We start from the raw sequence: 20,916 nt of genomic DNA, 5'->3' as shown, positions 1-20,916 counted from the left end.
CTTCTTTTATTATTTTTTCACGAGAGAAGTGAAAAATGCAACTAAATCAATTAAGAGCCATGATAAATCGATACGGCAAAACATACGCAATCTGTAAGTGATTGATGTGGTAAGGGCATAGAATTGTTGATCTATTTTCTTCGGGATACACAAGAAAAAGATCAACTATTTTGTGCCCTTGCCACATCAACTTGTTTTGCCGCGTTGATTTATTATTAGATGTCAATTAATTAATGGTTTGGAAATCAATCCATTGGTAAACAAAAAGGTGGTGTGGTAGGAACAAAATCATATAGTTTTCTTTTGCACACCAATTTAAATAACAAATCTGGACACATTAATCAGAAGGAATGGAATCGAGAAGGATATTCTCTCTCTATTTAAGGTAAATTGTTATAAATGACGAGAAAACCCAGTGTTTTAAGTCTACGGGTACCCGAACACGGAACACCCAACCCAAATTCTAGGTCCAATACGAGCCAATTAGTATCCAAATCAGACCAGAAGTCCAGTTTCTGGGCACAACATATACCCGAACCATAACCGATCCGTTTAGTCCGAGTCTAAGACCGAGGTAGGTAAGTAGGTTTATATAAGCTTTACCCGCTAAACACCTCTGGCGGAAAAATGTTGCATTTCGTTCCGTACAGTCTCTGCACCTAACGATCTGTTTGTCTGCAACTTGAATCTGATCTTTTGTAACTTTAAAATCTCTCTCTCTTTCGAGTTTCGATGGAAATGGCTTCGGCTCCGCGTACCGTAGAAGAGATCTTTAAGGATTATAGTTCTCGAAGGGCTGCAATCGTTCGAGCTTTAACTTACGGTACTTCGTTCTCTATGGAACTTTGTTTATTATTTCAAACCCTAGGTTTCCATGTCTCTCGATCGATCTATTTATATATCTACTATCCATCGATCGATAGATCGATATTACTTGATTTTGTCTGACATTTGTATGTTTTTATTCTCATAGATGTCGAAAATTTCTTCGCGCTTTGTGATCCAGGTAATTGATTGTGATCTATAATCTGTATTTCTCGTTATTGTTCTTGTTTGAATCACACTATTTGTTTTTCACATTTTCTTTTATGTTAGGGTTTTGATTTTGTGCCTGTGTTGTGTTTTTTCGTGGTTTTATTTTCTTGATTTTGTGTTGGATTAGTTTAATCAGAGAGATACATTTAGGGTCTTGGTTTGTTCTTTTTTTGATTTTTTTCTAGAGAAAGAGAATTTGTGTCTCTATGGACACTCAAATGAGACTTGGGAGGTCACTCTTCCAGCGGAGGAAGTTCCGCCAGAACTTCCTGAGCCAGCTTTAGGGATCAATTTTGCGAGGGATGGGATGAACCGTAGGGATTGGCTTTCTCTGGTTGCAGTTCACAGTGATTCTTGGTTGATGTCGGTAGCATTTTATTTCGGAGCCCCATTTAATCGCAATGAAAGGTATTGGTTTTCATCTTGATCTCTCTTCATAGTTCTAGTTTTGTTGTTGATTTCCTTTATAGTCTCAATTAATATTGAACCATTTGCATATAACATACACTAAGATATGTTCTCTAAAATTTAAGTAGTCTTTTTTTTTTGCTAATTGTGGGTATCCCCACCCTTCGGATGAGACTAATCCCACGGTCCCTTAATACATAACTAGAGAGAAAAAAATGGTGTAGGCCAATCATAACTAGGAACTTATTTGTCTCCTCTCCATTTTCCATTGCATTAGTCCATCGTGATTGAATTGTGAACTTTGCAATGAAATCGAGAACAATAAAAGATGACCTTGATGCTCTAGTAAGAGGAGATGATCTTGATGAAGATGATGGTGACCATTGTATCGATGAAACGTCAAATAATGAGGATGACATTGAATGGGATAATTTTAACTGGTTAATGCTGGGAGCAGTCCTTGTTCACTGGTTAATCCTTTGGGGGCTTCTCCTGTTTGCGATTTTCTGGGGAATTTGGAAGGAGAGAAATATGAGAACTTTCCAAGGGCTGGAGAGCTCATCCCATGAGATGATTTTATGATTTTTAGGGCTGTTGTTCTTTTGGGCAAACTTTTCTTTGAATTCAAGGGTGTATTTTTTTGAAGATTTTGTCTTTAGTTGGGAATCCTTGTGTTCAAGCTAGCCCATCCTTTGTATTTTGCTTTCACGTTGTACCGAGGTAGGTAATCTCGACTACCTTTTGTTTTATTTCATGAAATAAATAAATTTATACTTATAAAAAAGACCTATCTTGGAGTCATGATTGTAATCTTTTTACATTTTGAACAATATAAACTTTGGATTTATTGTTGACCTGTGGTGGGGTTTGGTGATTTATTATTATAATTTAATTTGGGATGTGACGATTGAATATGAAAAAAATCACTTAGTAGTTAGTAAGAACAATTACACAGCCCTAATCCTTGGTCAATTTTTTTTCCCAGTTCTTTTCCCAATTTTACTGAATAATTATGTCAATATATCCATTTGAGACTCCTTTCTTTCCCAATACCCAACCAAATTAGCTCTTTTTCCCTATATCATTCAAGACTCCTTTCTTTTCCTCAAGTTGTTTCTCAATTAGGAGGTCTTTCAAATCTTAGGCCCCCCTCTTAGATTGACAGCCTTGTATCGGGAAGCATCCACAAAAATTAGATCATCATCAACAACTGAAAGTGCGAAAAGTGAAATTTGTACTTCTCTTTCGGAATGGCCATCTCGACCATTCCTTATTTAATAAATTAGTTTCATTCATAAAAAAAAATAAAAATAAAAAATGGAAGGTGGGAAACAACTGACCCTTCCATTCCAACCTTAAACCCTAGATCATACCCATAATTTCCATTTTGGGTAGAAGCTTAGTAAGCGCTTTCATATCAACAATGATAGAAGAGGTCAAGAAAGGGTCCTCTTGTCTTTGCCTCTGAAATCTTAACTTTATCTTTTGAAGCTCCATTAATCAATATGGAGGAAATGCCATAAAATTCGCTCTCATATCCATAGTCTCCCCTAGCCCCAAAGCCTATTCTTTTTTATTTTTTATAGGTAAAGGAATAATTCAAATGTTAGATGATATTTAGAAGAAAAAACATCATCATCATCATTATCATCAAAGCCTTATCCCCAGGTTTTGGGGTCGGCTAAATGAATTGTAGGTTGAGGGAACTTATCTAGAACAACAACATATGGCATACAAAAAAAGAGAGCAAGAGAATGGTGTTTAAGCGTCATCTTTCCTTCGACAATATCCCATTCGAAAACAAGATCTGTAAGGATTAGAATTCTAGACGCCAAAGAATTTTTCTTTGCGATAAATAAAAGACTTGATACTCAAAATGATGTCTTGAATATTTTCCACTTTACAATCAAACATCCTTCCAATACTCTCAAACGAAAAGAAAGAAATCTTTAAAGGATCTATCCCCTAAATGAGATATAAGAAATGGACCAACTGCCAAAAAGATCTACAGACTGAGGCATGCGAGGTTCATCATTCCCCAAAAAATAAGCAACACCAACAAAATAGCCTTATCCCAAATATTTGGGGTTGGCTATAATTCCCCAAATGAGGATAAAAAAATCTATACTTCCCAACTAAGAGCACAATGTAGGAAGAGATGATTAACAGATTATCCATTAGATTTACACATTGAATGAAAGTTAGCTATATATTATTTTTTATGGGTAAGCTGGACTTACCCACAACCACTAAGTTGCTTTGCAATGTGTCAAACCAATTGAGCTATGGGTCTAAACCCAGAATAAAAGTTTACTATAATTATTCTACATTTAATAAGATGATTACTGGTTAGAATTTTGTCAAGGGAAGCACAACAAATAAAGAACACCACTTTGGATAAAACTTTTGACGCCCAGAGGACTGATTACAGAAAAGCAGATGGAAAGTGGTGCCTATAATTAATTGATTAATCCAAAGTGGCATAGAAACATCTAACATAGTAGCACCCATCACGACTTGTTGACCGCAACCTTTTGTCTTCTTTATAGTTGTCATGGGGCCATTTTACCCTAAAATGTTGTCTTTTAGTGATATAATGTGTTACTAGTTCTTTCAATGTGCTTGTTTTATCATCTTTTGTAATATCAATGGTGTTCCCAAACTTTGTGGCAATAATTCTCTAAACTTCTCTAGATTGACTACTTTTATGGAACATATTAATGCTAGATTAAGCTTCCTTGAATTAATTTCAAATTTTAAATGAGTGATGTTTTGAGGATATTGTGTTTTTTTTTTCCCATTTTTTTACTTTTGTTATAAATTGATGGTAAAAGTGGTTATTGCTCTTGTGCATAGCTATTGTAGAAATTCATTTGTTGTGATTTTTTTTTTTTTGGGTGTGAAGAAGTCACATCTATCAAATAACGTGATTCATTAGGCTTAAATGTGTGTTAGAACATTTGATTGGGAATTTAAATGGGTTTACTATATTGTAAAGATGAATTACAAAATAGTGAAGACATCATGTTGAAGAAGAGAAAATGGAGATCGATGAAAGTGACAAGGATGACATTGATTTTTTATGTTTGATAATTATAAAATTTTATTAAAGAACAAAAGGGTAGAGGCCGGGATGGCCCTTATACGAGAAAAAGAAAATGAACAGGGAACCAAAAAAACAAAACAACAAACGCAAAGCAACCAGCTCACAAAAGAGCTAGACATGGGAAAAAGAATCCCACTTAAAAACAAAATCCTTGAAAAACACACCTTCAAAATTCTTGCTTAACTTGCTCCAAAAAAAATGAGCTGCCCAAAATGTCCAGGATAATGTTTTGGAGCATCATTTCCTCACAACTTTGGAATTCCCTTTTGATCCTCTCCTTCCAAAGCCCCCAACACACGGCAAAGGGAAGAATAGTCCACACGTATCTCTTTCTGTAAGAGAAAACATTATGAGTTCACCTTATAAATAAGGACATGATCTCCAAAGGGAACACCTAATCTATATGAAAAAGGGAAAGAAAGTGAGACCAAACACAAGTTGATTCCTGTACTCCTCGTTCCTTTTTCAAAGGAAACAAGAGTTTGGAGTTGAAAGACGCTGTTTAATCAAACTCTCAAGAGTGAGAATTCTCTCAAGGGAAGCCTCCCAAATGAAGAAACTAATTTTTTAGGGAACAAGGAAAGACCAAACTGCAATTGTTGGGAAGACTAAACTAAAAGAAGGCAAAAGGGTTTTGTGAAAAGAACGGACGAAGAAAATTTTTTCCTTGCTTGCACACCACTCTATTCGGTCCTCCCCTGTCTCCACAAATTGGTAGGAATTGATGACGTCAAGGAGTGATGCAACCTTATTGACTTCCCAATCATTCAAGTTTCTCCTAAAAGCCAAGTCCAAGAGAGATCTTGCCCATTACGAATCAACAATCGTGTACCGTTGAGAACTTCTTCAAGGAAAGAGCATAGAGTGAGGGGTATTGAAGGGATAAAGATTGGTTGCCGCACCACTTGTTCTCCCAAAATCTCACTCTATTACCTTTTCCCACCTTAAAGATGATCCCCTTCTTGAACTCATGAGACAATTTCAAAATCCCCTTCCAAACGCTACAACCATAGGATGATTTTGCCTCCCCACTTTCCCAACCAACTTTTTCTCCCCATGCTTAGCTAATATTACCCTTCTCCATAAGCTTCTTCTCTCCTCCCCGAACCTCCAAAGCCACTTGCCCAAAAGGTCCTTGTTTGTCCTTCTCAAACCTTTAATCCTAAGACCTCCATTCTTCTTTGTGGAGCAAATGATCTTCCACTTGACTAAATGATATTTCCGCTTCCCATCCTTATCATTCCACAAGAAATCCCTCACTAATCTATCTAACTTTTCCTCCACCAATTTTTTTCTTTCTCTTTTCTTCTTCTTTAAATGATGGAAATCTTATTATCATTAAAAGAAAAAGGGGAATACTTGAGAAAGGAAAAAAGACATTGATGATGATACTGACTTTTTTATTGCTTTGGTTTAAAATCTGCTTTTAATAAGTTTGTTTTTATTAGATCCTATTTAAACATGAAATCCTCAAAGATTACACTTTTAAATTCCTTAAAGATTTTGGTCTAGAGGAATATTAACCCCACTACGGGCAGAATGACCTCCTTAAAGATTTTGGTCTAGAGGAATGTTAACCCCACTATGGGTAGAATGACCTCCTTAAAGATTTTGGTCTAGAGGAATGTTAACCCCACTACGGGCAGAATGACCTCTTGCAACAAAACTGGCTTTGTTTGAGAACTAATCATTGTAGCTTGTTTGTGGATGATTTTGTTCTTTTAGGATTGTTTGAAACTTTTTGAAGTACTAGAGTCGGATGATCTTAGCCTAGTTGATGGTTTTAGCTTGATAGCTTGTAAGTTTTTTGAGTGTTGATACCATGACCTGCCTTTAAAAACTGACTTCGTCCACTGATTATTAACAACTTACAAGCATGCATGTTAGCCACGCCCTTATATATAATTTTGTTGGACGGTTTTTTGGACACTTGAATGAGTTGAATATGATATAATATTAGATTTTCCGTTTTAGGATGCTTTGTTTGCCTATCGAAAACCTAAATTTTTTGGCACTAAAGCTTGGTAAAAATCATGCTATTCTATATCTTGTTTTATAATTTGATCTAACTCAAATCTCCATAATTTATAGCTCAATCCTGTTATGACAATGATCAAGAAATGTCAATGAGTTTCAAACTCACCATCAACTAAATTCCATAAGCCTGGATTAATTAACCATATTACAAATTGTGCTGGATGCTTTTCTGTCGGGCTCACTAATAGCTGCCAAAGAAACTGTAGAAGCATACTTTAATGTTGTGCCACCATCATCATTGGAAGAATGAGATTTTATCAAACTGATTTCACTTCTCTAAGAAGAGAAATGAATCCATTTTGCAAAGTTTGGAAAAGATCCCATAATCATACCACATGATTCCCTCCGTTGGGGTTTTTTCAGAAACCTTATAATTTGATCTCTAAACCCCCTGACATCAGTTATCCTCGTGGTTTTTGCTCATCTGATAACCCTAGTGTATTGAAGTCAGCTCGGATGCAGTGATCATCAATAAGGATCTCTTTCAATGTACAAATGAGACTTCGTGTACCTTCTTTAGCTAGTATGCCAACACCTTGATGTCACTTCTGTGACTATGTTTCCCAAGAGGCAACTTTCGATTGGGACAAAGATCTCCCACCCCAATTTCATCCCAATGCCAAAATTCTCTCTTATATGATTTTTTATTTTTTATGCGTTTATTTTTATCTAAATCATGCCATTAAGGAAATGGAAGGTAGGTTGAGGAGACCGAGCTGATATAACAAAGGCAGTGAAGGAAACAACCAACAAGACCGCTCCCCTTCCACATGCGAACTACGAACTGATCGTGTTCTCTCTCCCACCCAAAATCAGATTCCCCAAACTTAGTTTTACTAATCTTTCTCCATAAGCTGGTGACACTGAACAAAATCTCCACAATTACTTTAAGACTCACGACTTGTTTACCATTGTCTTGTGCACGCACCTGGGATAGAATATGCTACCAAGGAATCCTTTTTTTTACAGGCACAGATATTTCATGCCTCTACCATACCCATTAAAAGTTTCCATTGAATATGGGTTCTGTGGGCCCCATGTAAGAGATCTTGTTAGAAAAATTGATTCTATTGAATGAATCTTAGCATCCAATCGTGTGCTAATTTCTTATGGACTGATTAGTGATATTCTTTCTAACCATCGAAAAAAATTTAATGTAAGTGGATGGTTAAAGATCCGTCAGTGGGATCAATTTCTGGCACCCACCAGATTACCCTCTGGATATCTACTACTTATGCGGCTGAGCAAGAGAAGGATGTTTCTCCCATTCGTACATGAGTGATACTCGTGCTATACATGTTTTTCTGTTGAGATGTCTTGGTCTCAGAGGTAATTGAAAAAAAATAAAAAAAATTAGAGGTTCTCTCAGGTTTGTCTCATATTTGCCCTGGCTTTTCAACTAATCAAAACATTCCGTGAGAGGCTGAGGATGATATTGCTTTCAACCAAACATTAAGAATTTTCAAGTTATACATACTGTAGCATGGTTTGAGATTTCTTTTCGTTGCAGATTTTTTTTTTTTTCAGTTCAGATGTCTCGAAGATGATGATTGAAACAAAACATTGGAGGTTTATTTCAGGCTCATCTCTTATTGCCCTCGTTTTTCAACTGACCAGGACGTTCCTTGAATTTAAACCTTATTTTGTAGTCCTTGTTTTATACGAAATAATGCAACTTGCTTTTAACAATATTATTTACAGTACTACCCTTAACTTCAGAAGTATGTCCTCTTTGGCTTTTGCTTAACAGGAAACGTCTATTTAGCTTGATTAATGATCTGCCCACTGTTTATGAAGTTGTATCTGGAAAGAAGATGGTAAAAGACAAGCCCAATGTGGTGGATAGTGGAAGCAAATCCAGACTAAACACAAAGGTGAGACATACCAAACTCAAAACAATATTTTTGTTCTTTCCTGGTCACTTGACTTATTTAAATTTGAAAGGAAAATAACAAAAAAGGAGTTGATATTTTAATTAATTACCAAAAACATAATATTTTAAAAAAATTACAAAAAATGATTTTAACACGTTGGACAGTCCAACGTGTTTTTAAATTGCTGGACAGTCTAGCATTTTATGCTTTCATATCTACGCCCATGCTTATCAAATCATTAAGGGTCGTTGAGCTCAAATGGATTACCAAATTGGCATCCAACACCACAGCCCCCTAGATTTCATGGAAAAACTTTGATCCAAAAGACAATTAAAATATATATATATATATATATTTGGGAAGGGGGGCGGGGGAGGTGAGCTTGATCTAAGGTTTTCAAATGGATGTACTGAACTCCTAAAAAAATTAAAAAATAATGGTGAAAAATAATATATATTTTAAATTCATAGAATTTTGTCCTCTACAACCTGTGGGGTCGGATCATGATTTTGGATGCCAAAAGGTGAGCTCAACGACCCTTGGTAAGATTTGAAATCTTACTAAATTAGGAAGGCTAGCCTTACTATAATTTCTATCCTAACACGCAGGCTGCATGAAATCGCTGGACAGTCCAATGTTTTAAATCCTTTTTTGTAATTTTGAAAAAATTATGATCTTTTTGATAAACAATTACAAAATCAACCTTTTTATTTTATAATATTCCCAAATTTAAATCCATAAAAACATCATTTCTTCGTTGTAGCAGAGATCAAGTGACGGGCAATTGAAAAGCAATTCAAAGCTAGCTGACGAGGCTTACGAGGAGGAAGAAGACGAACACAGCGAAACCCTTTGTGGGACATGTGGTGGTATTTACAGTGCTGACGAGTTTTGGATTGGGTGTGATATCTGTGAGAGGTGGTACCATGGTAAGTGCGTGAAGATAACACCTGCCAAGGCTGAGAGCATTAAGCAGTACAAATGCCCCTCTTGCAGCATTAAGAGAGGCAGACAGTAGTAATCCAGAGCTGATGGGGGAGTTTACATGTTTTGGTGACTGACTTTGTCTAAATTAAATTAAGCAGATATTAGTAAGGTGGTTAAGGATGTTTTTTCTTTTTTGAGAGTTATTCATGAGTGATACTTTCAAAGAGGCTGAAGTCTACCTTCTTCCTCCCTATACTTTTCTGTAGATTTATATTACCATTGCAGGCACATTTTTTGTTGTTGTTGTTGTTGCTAAGCTTTGCAGGAAGTCGTGATGGATTTCGTCATGCTGCTTTGTCTTGTTGATGGTCGTATTCTGACCGTTGATGATCTTTGATTGCATTTCGACAAGTAGTCTTTGAATTGTGAATGCTGACTTTTCAAACAGGATACAAAATTTGCATTGAGATGATGGAATCAATTATGAACAGAAAACTGAGTCGATTCGTTCAATTGAAATTGAAAAAGAGTGAGTATTATTTATTTGTTTTTGGAGACTATTGAAGTTGATTGGTATGAATCTGATTCAGTGGGGTATTATTATTATTGTCTTTTTGTAGAAATAAATTTTAAGATTTCATACGTTTGTCCTAGATTATAAGAGAAACTATATATAAACATTTGCCAAATTGATATTGAAACTGGTTTGGACTCATTTTTAAAAGAAAAATATACAAGCAATTTTCAAATGGATAAGGGAATTGATATGAGGCTATTTTACGCATAAGTACATAAATTTTGTATTACCATAGTAGAAACGACATCCATAAGAAAGTTGTTCTAGATTTGTTATCTTGACCCTATTGGCCAAGTGGATTTTGTGTTTAATGTGAAGTTTAAAAAACGTTCTTAGTCGCTAGAGGTAATCATTTGCAACCGTTTAAAATTGATTTCATAAAGAGACTTGTAGATAAGTTTAAAATCGTTTCATAGTCCACAATTAAGAATGGCTCAAACCCTTTCCCCTAAGTACAAGTTGAAGCGAATTAAAATCATTTCAACAAATTGGAAAAGTACAAAAGCGCTCTACATAATTAAATACGATTTTCGAATAGATCAAAACGGGTCTTATCACTTAAAATACTTGGCTGGCATGAATTAGCAGCCGTTCCCAAATAGTGAGTACATAATGTTAGAACAGTTTATATCCGTTCCTAATTATTTAGTACACTTTTTCGAAAAGGTTCTTACTATTTTGTACACTTCTTAGGGAACGGTCCAAAAACCGTTCTTAAATATTGGTCATTTATGGGAACGCTTAACAACAGTTCCTGTAAATTATTTGGAGATGGTTAATAACTGTTCCAAATTCATTGCTACACTTAGATACGAACGGTTGGAAACCGTTTTTAATTCTTTGCTAACACTTTCTTTAAAGTTGGCAACCGTTCTTAATTATTTCGTTTTACTTTAGAACGGTTGGAAGCCGTTCTTAATTCTTTTCGTACACTTTCTTGGAAACGGTTGGCAACTTTTCTTGGAAACTGTTGGCGACGGTTCTTAATTATTTATTCTCATTTACTTGAGACAGTTTCCAGCCGTTCTTAATTATTTTCTGCACATTTACTTGAGACGGTTGACGACTGTTCCTGCTGATTTTGTAAGTCCTGCTTAGTAACGGTTAATCACTGTTGCTGATTATTAAGTGCACATAGTTTGAGACGGTTGGCAACCGTTCTTAATTATTTTTGGACATTTACTTGAGACGGTTGATGACCGTTCCTGCTGATTTTGTAAGTCTTATTTAGAAAGTGCACATAGTTTGAAACGGTTTGCAACAGTTCTTATATTTTGTTCTTATTTGGGCACAGTGTAAAACCGTTCCGTATTCTATTGTACTGTTATTTTAAAACGATTAACAACCGTTCCTAATTATTACGTTTACTTAACAGTTCTTAATCGTTTAATACATAAATTTGAAAACCGTTTGTAGTCATTTAGTACACTTACCTGGAACTGTTAGAAAATGATCTTTAACAGTGAAGTCTTTTTTGGAACGGGTCATATTAACTATTACACACGAATTTGTGTGGTGCTGACATTCTGTTACGCTGACTGTGGATCCAGTATTTCATCAGCATTATCATAATCCTTATACGAGATCTTGATTCTTTAGGACGTAAGTGCTTGGATCTATCTATTACTCGATGAGAATCATAAGAGTTTCTATGAAGTAGTGCAGAGCCTCTTAAGTCATTTCTTGATTTCCTTTTTTAGATTTCATTTAAAGGGGCAAAAAAGACCTAAATCCCCTGGATTTTGGAATATAAACCAGGATTTTATTATAAAAAATACATAGATAATATTTTAAAACAAGATAGTATATATAAAGTAAAAATCAAAAAACACAAATTAGGAAACAAAATCATTCTAACAGTTGATGAGTAGCTTAAACCCGAAGAAGGGTGAAAAAATAAAAAAAATAAAAAAACTTTATATTACAGTGACTACAAACCTCACCAAAACAAGTTGTTGATATGAACCATTGGACAACAGAATCAAACATACAAGGGCCTTGTGATTTACTTGCCAACATTTCCATGATCTATTGTAACCCACCAATCAAAAGGGGCCCCATCTAATCAATGTCCCCTAAACAAATAATCATCAAAAAACATGTACGACATACACGAGGAATGATTCAAGGCCAAATTGGTTATATATTATACTCACTGTTCGCTGCTCATGTTTAGAGAACCATCCTTCATCAATTTAATGCTTAGACTGTTAAACCTCCCTCTGGAATAATGCCGAGATGCCTTTCTCCAATCAGTCCCAGTTTTCATCATTGCTGCAAACTCATCGTAGCTGATCCGTCCATCCTATGTGTTTTATAAACATATGGTGAGACTGAAAGCACTGGATCAATAATAGTTTTGAAAAAACATACAATCTTGTGAGATTCCTACCTTGTCCGTGTCTACTTCGTGGAAGATGTCATTTGCTACATTTGCAGAGTCCGCAGCCCCATCTTCCATCAAGGCATCTTGAAGCTCCTCCAGTTCAATATAACCGTTTGCATCCTTATCGAAGTAGGAGAAGGCCTTGCGGAGATGCTCGTCATTGGCCATCCTTCGTAGATGGAGAGACACGGCAACAAATTCTCCATAGTCCAATGTTCCTTTCCCATTGGTATCTACCTGTTTTCATTCAAATTTGTTGTTAGAATCTGCCAAGTCTCTGTTAGTTTGGATTCAACTCTACAGATGATGGTGAAGATGTAATTAAACAGAAGACATGGCTTTATCTTGAGTACATCCATTCTTTTTCAGCTCGCCATTCTACTGAGTCCAGTCTATGAACAAGCTTTTCTTAACTTCCCAACTATATCCAACCATCACTAATCAATTGGGTAACATATCAATCTTACAATTTCCATATTTAGGGGCAATTGAATCTAAATAACAGAATCGGTCACTCTAGAGTATTTCTTGCCAACAATCTTAACTACAGTTTAATCCCTAGGGGTATCTTTACCAAAGTTGCACTAGGCATAATATTTTGTCTTGGTCCTACTCATCTTATAACCTAGTTTCTAGGGTTTCCCCCCTTCATAGTTCTAGTTTTGTATCTACCCTCACTCGGTTTCATCGACACAACATATCATCCACATTCAGCAAATAGGATGACCAAGGGAACTCTCGTGTACAATGCAATCCCATAATAATAAAATAAAAAAATTCAAAAATGCTCTCACATGAACATATATCCAACAAAGATAGCGGGTAGGACGACTTCTCATATATATGCTTGAACATGTAAACAACAACATCTAACAATTCATTTACTTGATGATTGGAATATTGCTCCAGTCTTTAATGTGTTAAGACAAATGCTTTTCATGGAGAAATGTCACAAGATCCGAAACCAACAAGGCCTAGATTTTCCCCAGAAGTGGAGGGAAAAAACTGATTATTTTGGTGAAAAAACCTGGAAGACATGGCACGATCAGCATAGACAAGTCCCATACTTTGATGGAATAATCGATCTAATAAAAAAAACATGTTACTACTACGGCTGGATGGACTCATATGACTTGACAAACTCCAGGGGTTGAGTTCTTTCCAAACCAGAAAGGATGACAAAGGCCAATGCATTTCTTTTAAAAGATGAGTTGGAACCGATAATAGGGATACTTTTTTTTTCTTTTTTGATTGGTAAGCTGGACTTGAATACACAACTTCAAAGTTGCATTGCTATATGCCAAGCATAATAAGTATGAATGGTAATTGAGAAATTTTAAAAAATTTAAGTACAAAAGGAACCAAACTTGTGTAAGAGGTTGGAGGCTATTTTTATAGTTTTTTTTTTTCGTGAATTTAGGAGTTTGAAAGTGAAAATGCTGTTTTTTTTTGTTTGTTTGTTTGCTTGGTAATCCATTTTTTGTCAGTCTAGAATTTTTATAAAAGGAACAAACAAACAGAGCACTCTAAGGTCGAGATGACTTACGAGAAAAAAGGACCAAAAAAATAAAAATAAAAACAAAAACAACGAAAATCACCTACTAACAATCAACTCAATGTCAAGAGGACCCTCAGATTTCTTATCATTATGGTTATCTTTAATACATATCAAATATTTATTATCAATTGTGTAAATTAGACTTTTGGATTACAGCACAGGTGGTTAGTATAAAACCACCTTAATGTCAGTTGTTGATATGGAGACGCATTTACCTTCCAACAGGTGACATTGAGGTGTTTGTATATCAACTTCCTACCAGGGTTATCGACTCACTGTTCTTGGAACAATATCTAAAATCCCGTAGCAGCAAAAGACTACAACAATACAAAACAAGTTTAACTAAAGGTGGATTTGTTGGAGTTGTAGTAGGGGCAATCAGTGATGGAAGGATAAGAGATTTCCACGTCTAGTACCAAGCATACAAGGCTAGTATATACTTACAGCTTCAGTAAACATCTGCACCTCAGACTCTGCGAGCTGTGAACCAAACTTTTGAAGTCCAGATTTCAATTCCTCAATTGAAACAATACCATCATTATCTGTGTCTATCTTCTTGAACATTTCTTTGATATCTTCAACTTCTTCAATGGATAAATGTTCAGCAATAACCTATTCAAAAGTACCTTTTAGTATTATATTTTTCTAATAGAAACTCCTTAACAAGTAAGCAGGAAAGGAGAAAAAGAAAGACAGTAGGACTGGTCAACCAACCCTTAGGGCTTTCCTCTTGAACCTGTTCATCATTGAAAACTGCTTAAGCCTTGACTTGACAACATCTCCAAGAGGAACATTTGGAGCTTTCTTAGCATTTTGGAGCCAAGGATGCTCTGCAAGCAGTGAGAAGGCACAGATTATGGAAATACACTATATACATGGTAATAATAATCCTAAACCCTAAACCTCTACAAATAATAAAAATTTGACATGGGGGCAAATGAGCTTGCCATTTATCAGGTAATTATCATCATGAGAAACGACTTATTACATAAATGCAATGAGGAAAATTCAACATTATGGTCTGGTGTAAAATCTGAACAGTGGGATGTCTATAAACCCCTCTTTGTATCAATGAAATAGACATTGAATGCCATTGGTTGCCAAGGCTGGAAGAATCTACCAAATGGAGATGGCTAGAGTGAAAAAGAAAACGGTACAACATACACAACAAGACAAACTTCCAGCATGAGAACTGTTTGCATCATGGATGACAAAACCTCGGTATAGTCCTCTAGATTTTTATAATAAATGCGGAATAGTGTACATCTTCTCAAAAGCTGTTAAATGGTATGCACTACACAGATGTCCTAACAATAAGCTGGCAAATAGGCATATAGTCCACACAAACACGTGTGTCAGAAATGGACAAAAGGGACCCAGTGCAGCAATGAAACTGTTGTGTTGAATCCACACAATTATATGATAATATCTTTTTATATTATATCACACAAATAGATGTTCATAGAAAGCATTTCATTCCAGATAGATGTTCAATGTGTTCCAAATAAGAAATTTTTTTTTTCCTTTCATCCTTTAGTCACTGAATAAAGTAACAGGACTGCTTTTTCAATTGAGTCGCAGTTATGTAGCTGCTTCTGAAGAAAACTGGTGGTGTTTTAAGTTTATCTAGTGATCCTTTAAGTTGGTCTAATAATCGTTTCTGCTCTACGTGACGATTTCCATGAAGTATTCCCCCATATGCACGTGGCTGGGGATCGTGGAAGGAGCATAATAAGAGAAACTTTGAAAACAAAGAAATTTTGACAACACAAATTTGCAACTCAATTGTGGTTCGTAGGGTTTCTAAATAACTCTAGAAATGAAAATCTTGGACTCCCCAAACAATTGGAGGATTTTTATGAGACTCAAAAGATGGCTTCTAAAGCTTCACAGAGGAATCTATAAGAACGTTAAAACCAGATTTCAAATGTCTGTAACACTCTTGGTAAGCTGAACATGTTCAGAATTGGCAACTTTCTGGAAACAATCGAGAGAAGATTCTAAAAGTGTCTTGGGCTTAATGGGAGTTGTGGACTCCAGCAAAACAGAGACTTAAGATCTCTTCCACACCCTAAAAGTCTTACTAAGGACTTTTTTCAAATCGGGGACTTTTTCGAAACAATCAAGAGATTCTAAAAGCATTTTGGGCTTAATAGGAGTTGTGGACTTGACAAAAAATTGACCATTGTGGAGAACTAGCTCGGGTTTGGAGTTTGGACAATTATTATTTTCTAGGACTCTTTTAAGGAGGAATTATACTGTTGATTCTCTAGCTGAAAGTGGTGGATATAGGGATACCTTTTCTATAGCAAACCCTCTAGCCTATGTTTGTGATTTTCTCAATTATTAATAACAAAATCTTGAAGTTACTTATCCTAAATAAATATATATAAAATAAACATTAGTTCATATAAGCATATAGGAAACTTTATCTAAAAGGAACGCAAGTATATGTATACTTGCACAATTCTAAAAAGAAGAAGAAAGATACAGTAAGGGTTTGTTGAGAAAATCTCATCGACAAGTAAGAAGTGCCAAAAATGTCAGCTTTATTTGAATGTGGAGAATCCTTGCTGTAGTTACTGTATGTAAACTAGTATTAGAAAGATGAACAGTACCAAGCACTTGCTTTGCAGTTAATCGTAGTTTTGGATCAGGCTCCAACATCTGCTGAACCAAACTCTTGGCACTCTCTGAAATGTTTGGCCAAGGTTCTCGTTTGAAATCTATCAGTCCACGAAGTATGGCCTGTGCGACCCCTTGTTCTGACTCTGCATTTTACAAACATGAACTTTCAGGCGATAGGAAATCATTACTCGTGGTATTTAGCAAAGAAATAAAAAAAAAAAGCATTAATAATGGTATATGTTAAGCTGAATCTAATATTATATAAACTATAAACTAGAGAGAGAGAGAGAGAGAGAGAGAGATTAGGAAAGAACCTTACCAGCCCAAAATGGAGGAACCCCACATAATAAAATGTAGAGAATGACACCAGCACTCCATATATCTATTTCTGCACCATAGCTCCTTTTAAGCACTTCAGGAGCCATGTAGTAAGGACTTCCAACAATTTCTGAAAACCTTTCACCTAGATGTTAAAGAATATAAACATTAGCCACTAACATCTTTATGAAATAAAATTTATATTCAGATAAAAAAAAATTAATGAAAGCAGTTAAAAAGTTAGGTTTGTACTCTTGAATTATCAAAAAGAAACGGAGGGGGAAAATGCATTACCTACAATTGTCTTAATTATAAAGTATGCATTCCATAGGTACTAAATTATAAGAATTAAACTTTCCAAAATCATAGTTGAGGAATAAGCAATCAATGTCAAAAAAAGATAAAACATAAGAGGGTATCATAAATAGAGGATATTCTTGCCAACACAGAAGAGGATCTAAATTGAGCTCTTTAGGCCGTCACATCACTTCATCACAGAAAGCATGTCATTATCATCTTCTTTCACCCACTTAGCCTGAAACTTCTTCCAAATTCTCTGAACTTGCCTCCGATCCACCATTCTAGCAGCTTAGTTGTGGATGAACACCGCTTCACAACCCTGCTATCAACTTACTATTTTCATTTCCACGTCGGGTTGAGTATATTGCCTCTAAATTGTTAAAGTAGATAACTTGTTCGGTTTCAATCTGAAGAGTCCTTGGAATCTCCCAGATGGAGGGGTTAGAGCATCTCCAATCAGTCTCTAAAACTCGAAATATAGAGGGGAGATGTCCGAACCTAACTACAAGGTTGAGTCTCTATCTTAGAGAAACCCCCTCTATATCATTGTTCATGTCTTCACATATAGAGATCTAAAGAAATTTTGAAAGGCCTCTCTGAATCACTATTCACCTTTTTAAATACCAATTTTATCCCCCTTATTCCATAAATGTCATTTTTGACCTTCTCTTTTCAAGGAACATGCTTTAAATACCATTTTTGTCCTCTTCTCTTTTCAACTTTTTTCAAGTGAATGAAGAATGTTTTAAATGTTGAATAGAGTTCTAGAGAAAGGGTTGGTTGGAGTTTAAATTGGTTCGGAGGTGAGAGCCCTGTTCTAATTTGAAGAAGATGCCAATTTGGAGGAAACATTTAGAGACGTGGCTAGGAGATGCTCTTAATGTAAATGATTGCGAACTCCAAGGAGCCCATTTTCTTTGTGTTGTTTTCCATTGCCACAAGGCTGCCCAAGAAGTCCCTGTTCTGGGTATAGGGCATGAGTCTAGTCATGGAAAGGAAGACCCCAAATTTTAACCCATTTCAGACCATAAAAGGACACCTCAATAGAGTTGAACTCCAGCCCCCCACTCATGTTGAACCTAGTTGTTCCTATCAGTTTCCACATAGTCGCAATTTGATGACATAACACACTAAACACCTCCCCTATTAGTTAAATTTTGGGGGACAAAAACTCACAACATCTTTTCCTCATGGACGGCGCATTATTTTGGGAAAAAATCATAAACTCAGTTCCAAGTTCTAACTAATTACATGTTTGTAGCGAAACTATTGGATCATAAATCATCAAATTCAGAACATTTTCTAGATTTTGCATAACAATAATAGAAGTTTCAGTAAAATCTTAAAGTGCAAAACCAAAAAGCTAATCAAATGGACTAAAACAAAGTAAATGTGTTCGAATTCTCACCAGGCTTGAAGAATATGGAGAGACCAAAATCAATGGCTTTCAAAGGAGAATTCTCCTTCTTGTTTGCAAACAAAAAGTTCTCCGGTTTCAAATCCCTATGTATGACCCCATGTTTGTGACACAGCTGAACAACCTCCATAATAGTTCGAGTCACAGCCGCCGCAGCTCGTTCCGTATAGTGGCCACGAGCCACGATTCGATCGAAAAGCTCTCCTCCCTCACACAACTCCATAACCAAATGAACCGCATTGTCATCCTCGCAAGCCTCCTTGAAGCTCACAATATTCGAATTCTCTGGTAAATGCTTCATGATCGCTACTTCTCTCCTCACATCTTCGACATCTACATTCGATCTAAGCTTTCTCTTCGAAATCGATTTACAAGCCAAAAGTTCCCTAGTATCTCGATTGATACACAAATACGTCACTCCGAACTCTCCTCGCCCTAATTCCTTATCAACCAAGTATTTCTCCTCAACATTCGCCTTGGAGATCTCATTCAAAACCGTGATGATCTTCTTTACTCCTCCTCCAACGCCATCTTTATCCTTTCGGCCATGATCGTGACCTGAGAAACTCGATTTCACATCTTCTCTAGCAACCGAAGCTGGAGATCTGCAACAATTTCCCATCAAATCGATTCAGGAATCAACGAAGCTCTGAATCTCTAAACCCTAACTAGGATCCCGTTTCCATGAAGACGAAGAAGAAGAAACCCTAACCCTAGAAGCCAAGTACCAGAGTTCTTTCTCTCCGAAGTACAGAAAGCGATTTGATAGGTAATTAGAGCTTCTGCAAGCAGAGATGAGTACGGTATCGGGTCAGACGTAATGTGTGCTTTTCGTTCTCTCTCTCTCTCTCTCTTTTTAATATCCAATAAATATCAATATATTACAGATTATTTCATCGTATTAAAATTATTTTTAATATATTATAATTCCATTTAATGAATTTAAAATAATAAAAATGGCAGCATTGAGAGTGAACTTTTATTCCCTTATTTTCTATTATCTTTCCCTCGCTTTCACTCACTAGGAGTTTTGTCGACAAACTGACCTTTCTTTTTAAACCAATTGGGTCCCGATTGGTTCGAACTGGGACCGATTTAGATGATGATTGGATCGGATCCTTTTGGTTAGGATTTTATATCAAATCTGATCCAATAGCAATGCAATCAGATCCGATTGGACTAAATTTGATTGCATATAGAAAGAATAATGCTGAAGTGACTTCAGAGTCCGATTAGAACCTCATATGGCAATTCTTGATGTGAAAAAAATCATAGATGTTTTTCATCGAGATACAAGTAAATGAGAATCAATGATTTCTATCCACTTTCACATCAAAAAGTGAGATATGAGGTTTCAACTTAAGGTCACTCCTCATATAGAAACGATGAATAAATTTTATATAATTTAATAAAATATGTAATTTAATTTCTCGTATTTTATTCTATCAATATCTTATGGGATTAGGATATGGTACTATAGATTATTAAATAGGATCCTTATCAGAACCCAAACTCTTGATCCAAATCCAAAGTTAATGGAGTAGAATGGATCAAATTTTGGGTCTAATTTAATCTATTAAAAAAAAATATAGACTTTCAAAACTGATTTGGGTGGACTTAAACCATTTGAATTTCTGGTAAGTTATTTGATTTTGTAAAATCAATTAAGTAAATTACAAAAGTTATATTAAAAAGGGTATATAAAAAAATAGATAAATTTACGTAGAAAACTAACTATTGCATTTTTATTATAAAAACACCCTTGAATTTCTGACAACTCTACAGGAAGCTTACTTTATTAAGTTTATTACTAAAAAAACCTTGGAGTGTGGATCCACGTCAAAAATTCAAATTGATGAAATTGATTTGTTACTTAACATACGTTGGAGTGGATCTGCCAACGTTAATTTGTAACATCCAAAAACATGATTTAATGACACAAGATTATAAATGACAGAATTCTAAGAACTTTGAATTTTTTTTAAAAAAAATTAATTAATTTTGATCATTTAATTTTAGTTTTAAATTTGGGAGATCGTAGCCATCCATTTTCAACATCTTCGAACAAGATAAAAAAATGTTCTTTTTCTTATAACATTTTTTCTCTTGAATACAAGTTTTTACATGAAATCTAAAAAGTTGTAATGTTGAATTTGCCCAATAACCCTTAGTAAGATTTGAAATCTTAATAAGTTAATCATGCTAGCCTGATTCATAAAATAAAATTTGTTCGGTAACAAATTTGATAAAATAAGGGAGTTTTTGTAATAAAATTACAACAGATAGGTCTCCTCGATAAATACCTTTAAAAATTAAAGAGAGAGAGGATGAAACATTTACACGAT

The 20,916-nt window shown here is 35.4% G+C and overlaps 2 protein-coding genes across 4 annotated transcripts; one reads left to right on the top strand and one right to left on the bottom strand.

The window, feature by feature from the left end:
* Nucleotides 1-604: 604 nt before the first annotated feature.
* AL2 (alfin-like 2) lies at nt 605-9,692 on the top strand. 3 transcript variants are annotated; one of them, XM_086426051.1, is made up of 5 exons: nt 605-823; nt 974-1,006; nt 1,221-1,443; nt 8,337-8,460; nt 9,224-9,692. In XM_086426051.1, exons 1-5 carry the CDS (start codon nt 733-735, stop codon nt 9,476-9,478), a joined length of 726 nt encoding a protein of 241 aa, XP_086282177.1. In that variant the 5' UTR covers nt 605-732; the 3' UTR covers nt 9,479-9,692. The 3 variants fall into 3 exon arrangements, with proteins under 3 accessions (XP_086282177.1, XP_086282178.1, XP_086282179.1); XM_086426052.1 differs by having other exon boundaries at nt 607-823; nt 9,227-9,692; XM_086426053.1 differs by having other exon boundaries at nt 664-823; nt 1,163-1,443.
* A 2,158-nt stretch (nt 9,693-11,850) lies between these two features.
* On the bottom strand, nt 11,851-19,428 carry LOC147385059 (calcium-dependent protein kinase 13-like). Its single transcript, XM_086425212.1, has 7 exons — nt 18,563-19,428; nt 16,856-16,999; nt 16,527-16,679; nt 14,623-14,738; nt 14,353-14,520; nt 12,357-12,587; nt 11,851-12,269 (listed from the first exon to the last, which is right to left on the bottom strand). Exons 1-7 carry the CDS (start codon nt 19,191-19,193, stop codon nt 12,117-12,119), a joined length of 1,596 nt encoding a protein of 531 aa, XP_086281338.1. The 5' UTR covers nt 19,194-19,428; the 3' UTR covers nt 11,851-12,116.
* Nucleotides 19,429-20,916: the final 1,488 nt, after the last annotated feature.

Source organism: Akebia trifoliata, chromosome 15, assembly GCF_017979445.1.
Source record: "Akebia trifoliata isolate Shusen 1 chromosome 15, ASM1797944v1, whole genome shotgun sequence".
NCBI classification, from domain to species: domain Eukaryota; kingdom Viridiplantae; phylum Streptophyta; class Magnoliopsida; order Ranunculales; family Lardizabalaceae; genus Akebia; species Akebia trifoliata.
This window is presented reverse-complemented; position numbering and strand designations above follow the sequence as displayed.

Bases quoted from the DNA above. Each gene is read 5' to 3' on its own strand.
- AL2 (XM_086426051.1), top strand. From the start codon at position 733: ATGGAAATGGCTTCGGCTCCGCGTACCGTAGAAGAGATCTTTAAGGAT. The intron at 824-973 runs GTACTTCGTTCT...TTATTCTCATAG, and splicing joins CGTTCGAGCTTTAACTTACG to ATGTCGAAAATTTCTTCGCG. The intron at 1,007-1,220 runs GTAATTGATTGT...ATTTTTTTCTAG, and splicing joins CTTCGCGCTTTGTGATCCAG to AGAAAGAGAATTTGTGTCTC.
- LOC147385059 (XM_086425212.1), bottom strand. From the start codon at position 19,193: ATGGGAAATTGTTGCAGATCTCCAGCTTCGGTTGCTAGAGAAGATGTG. The intron at 14,521-14,622 runs GTTGGTTGACCA...ACTTTTGAATAG, and splicing joins TCAAGAGGAAAGCCCTAAGG to GTTATTGCTGAACATTTATC. The intron at 12,588-14,352 runs GTAAGTATATAC...GAATGAAAACAG, and splicing joins TGCAGATGTTTACTGAAGCT to GTAGATACCAATGGGAAAGG.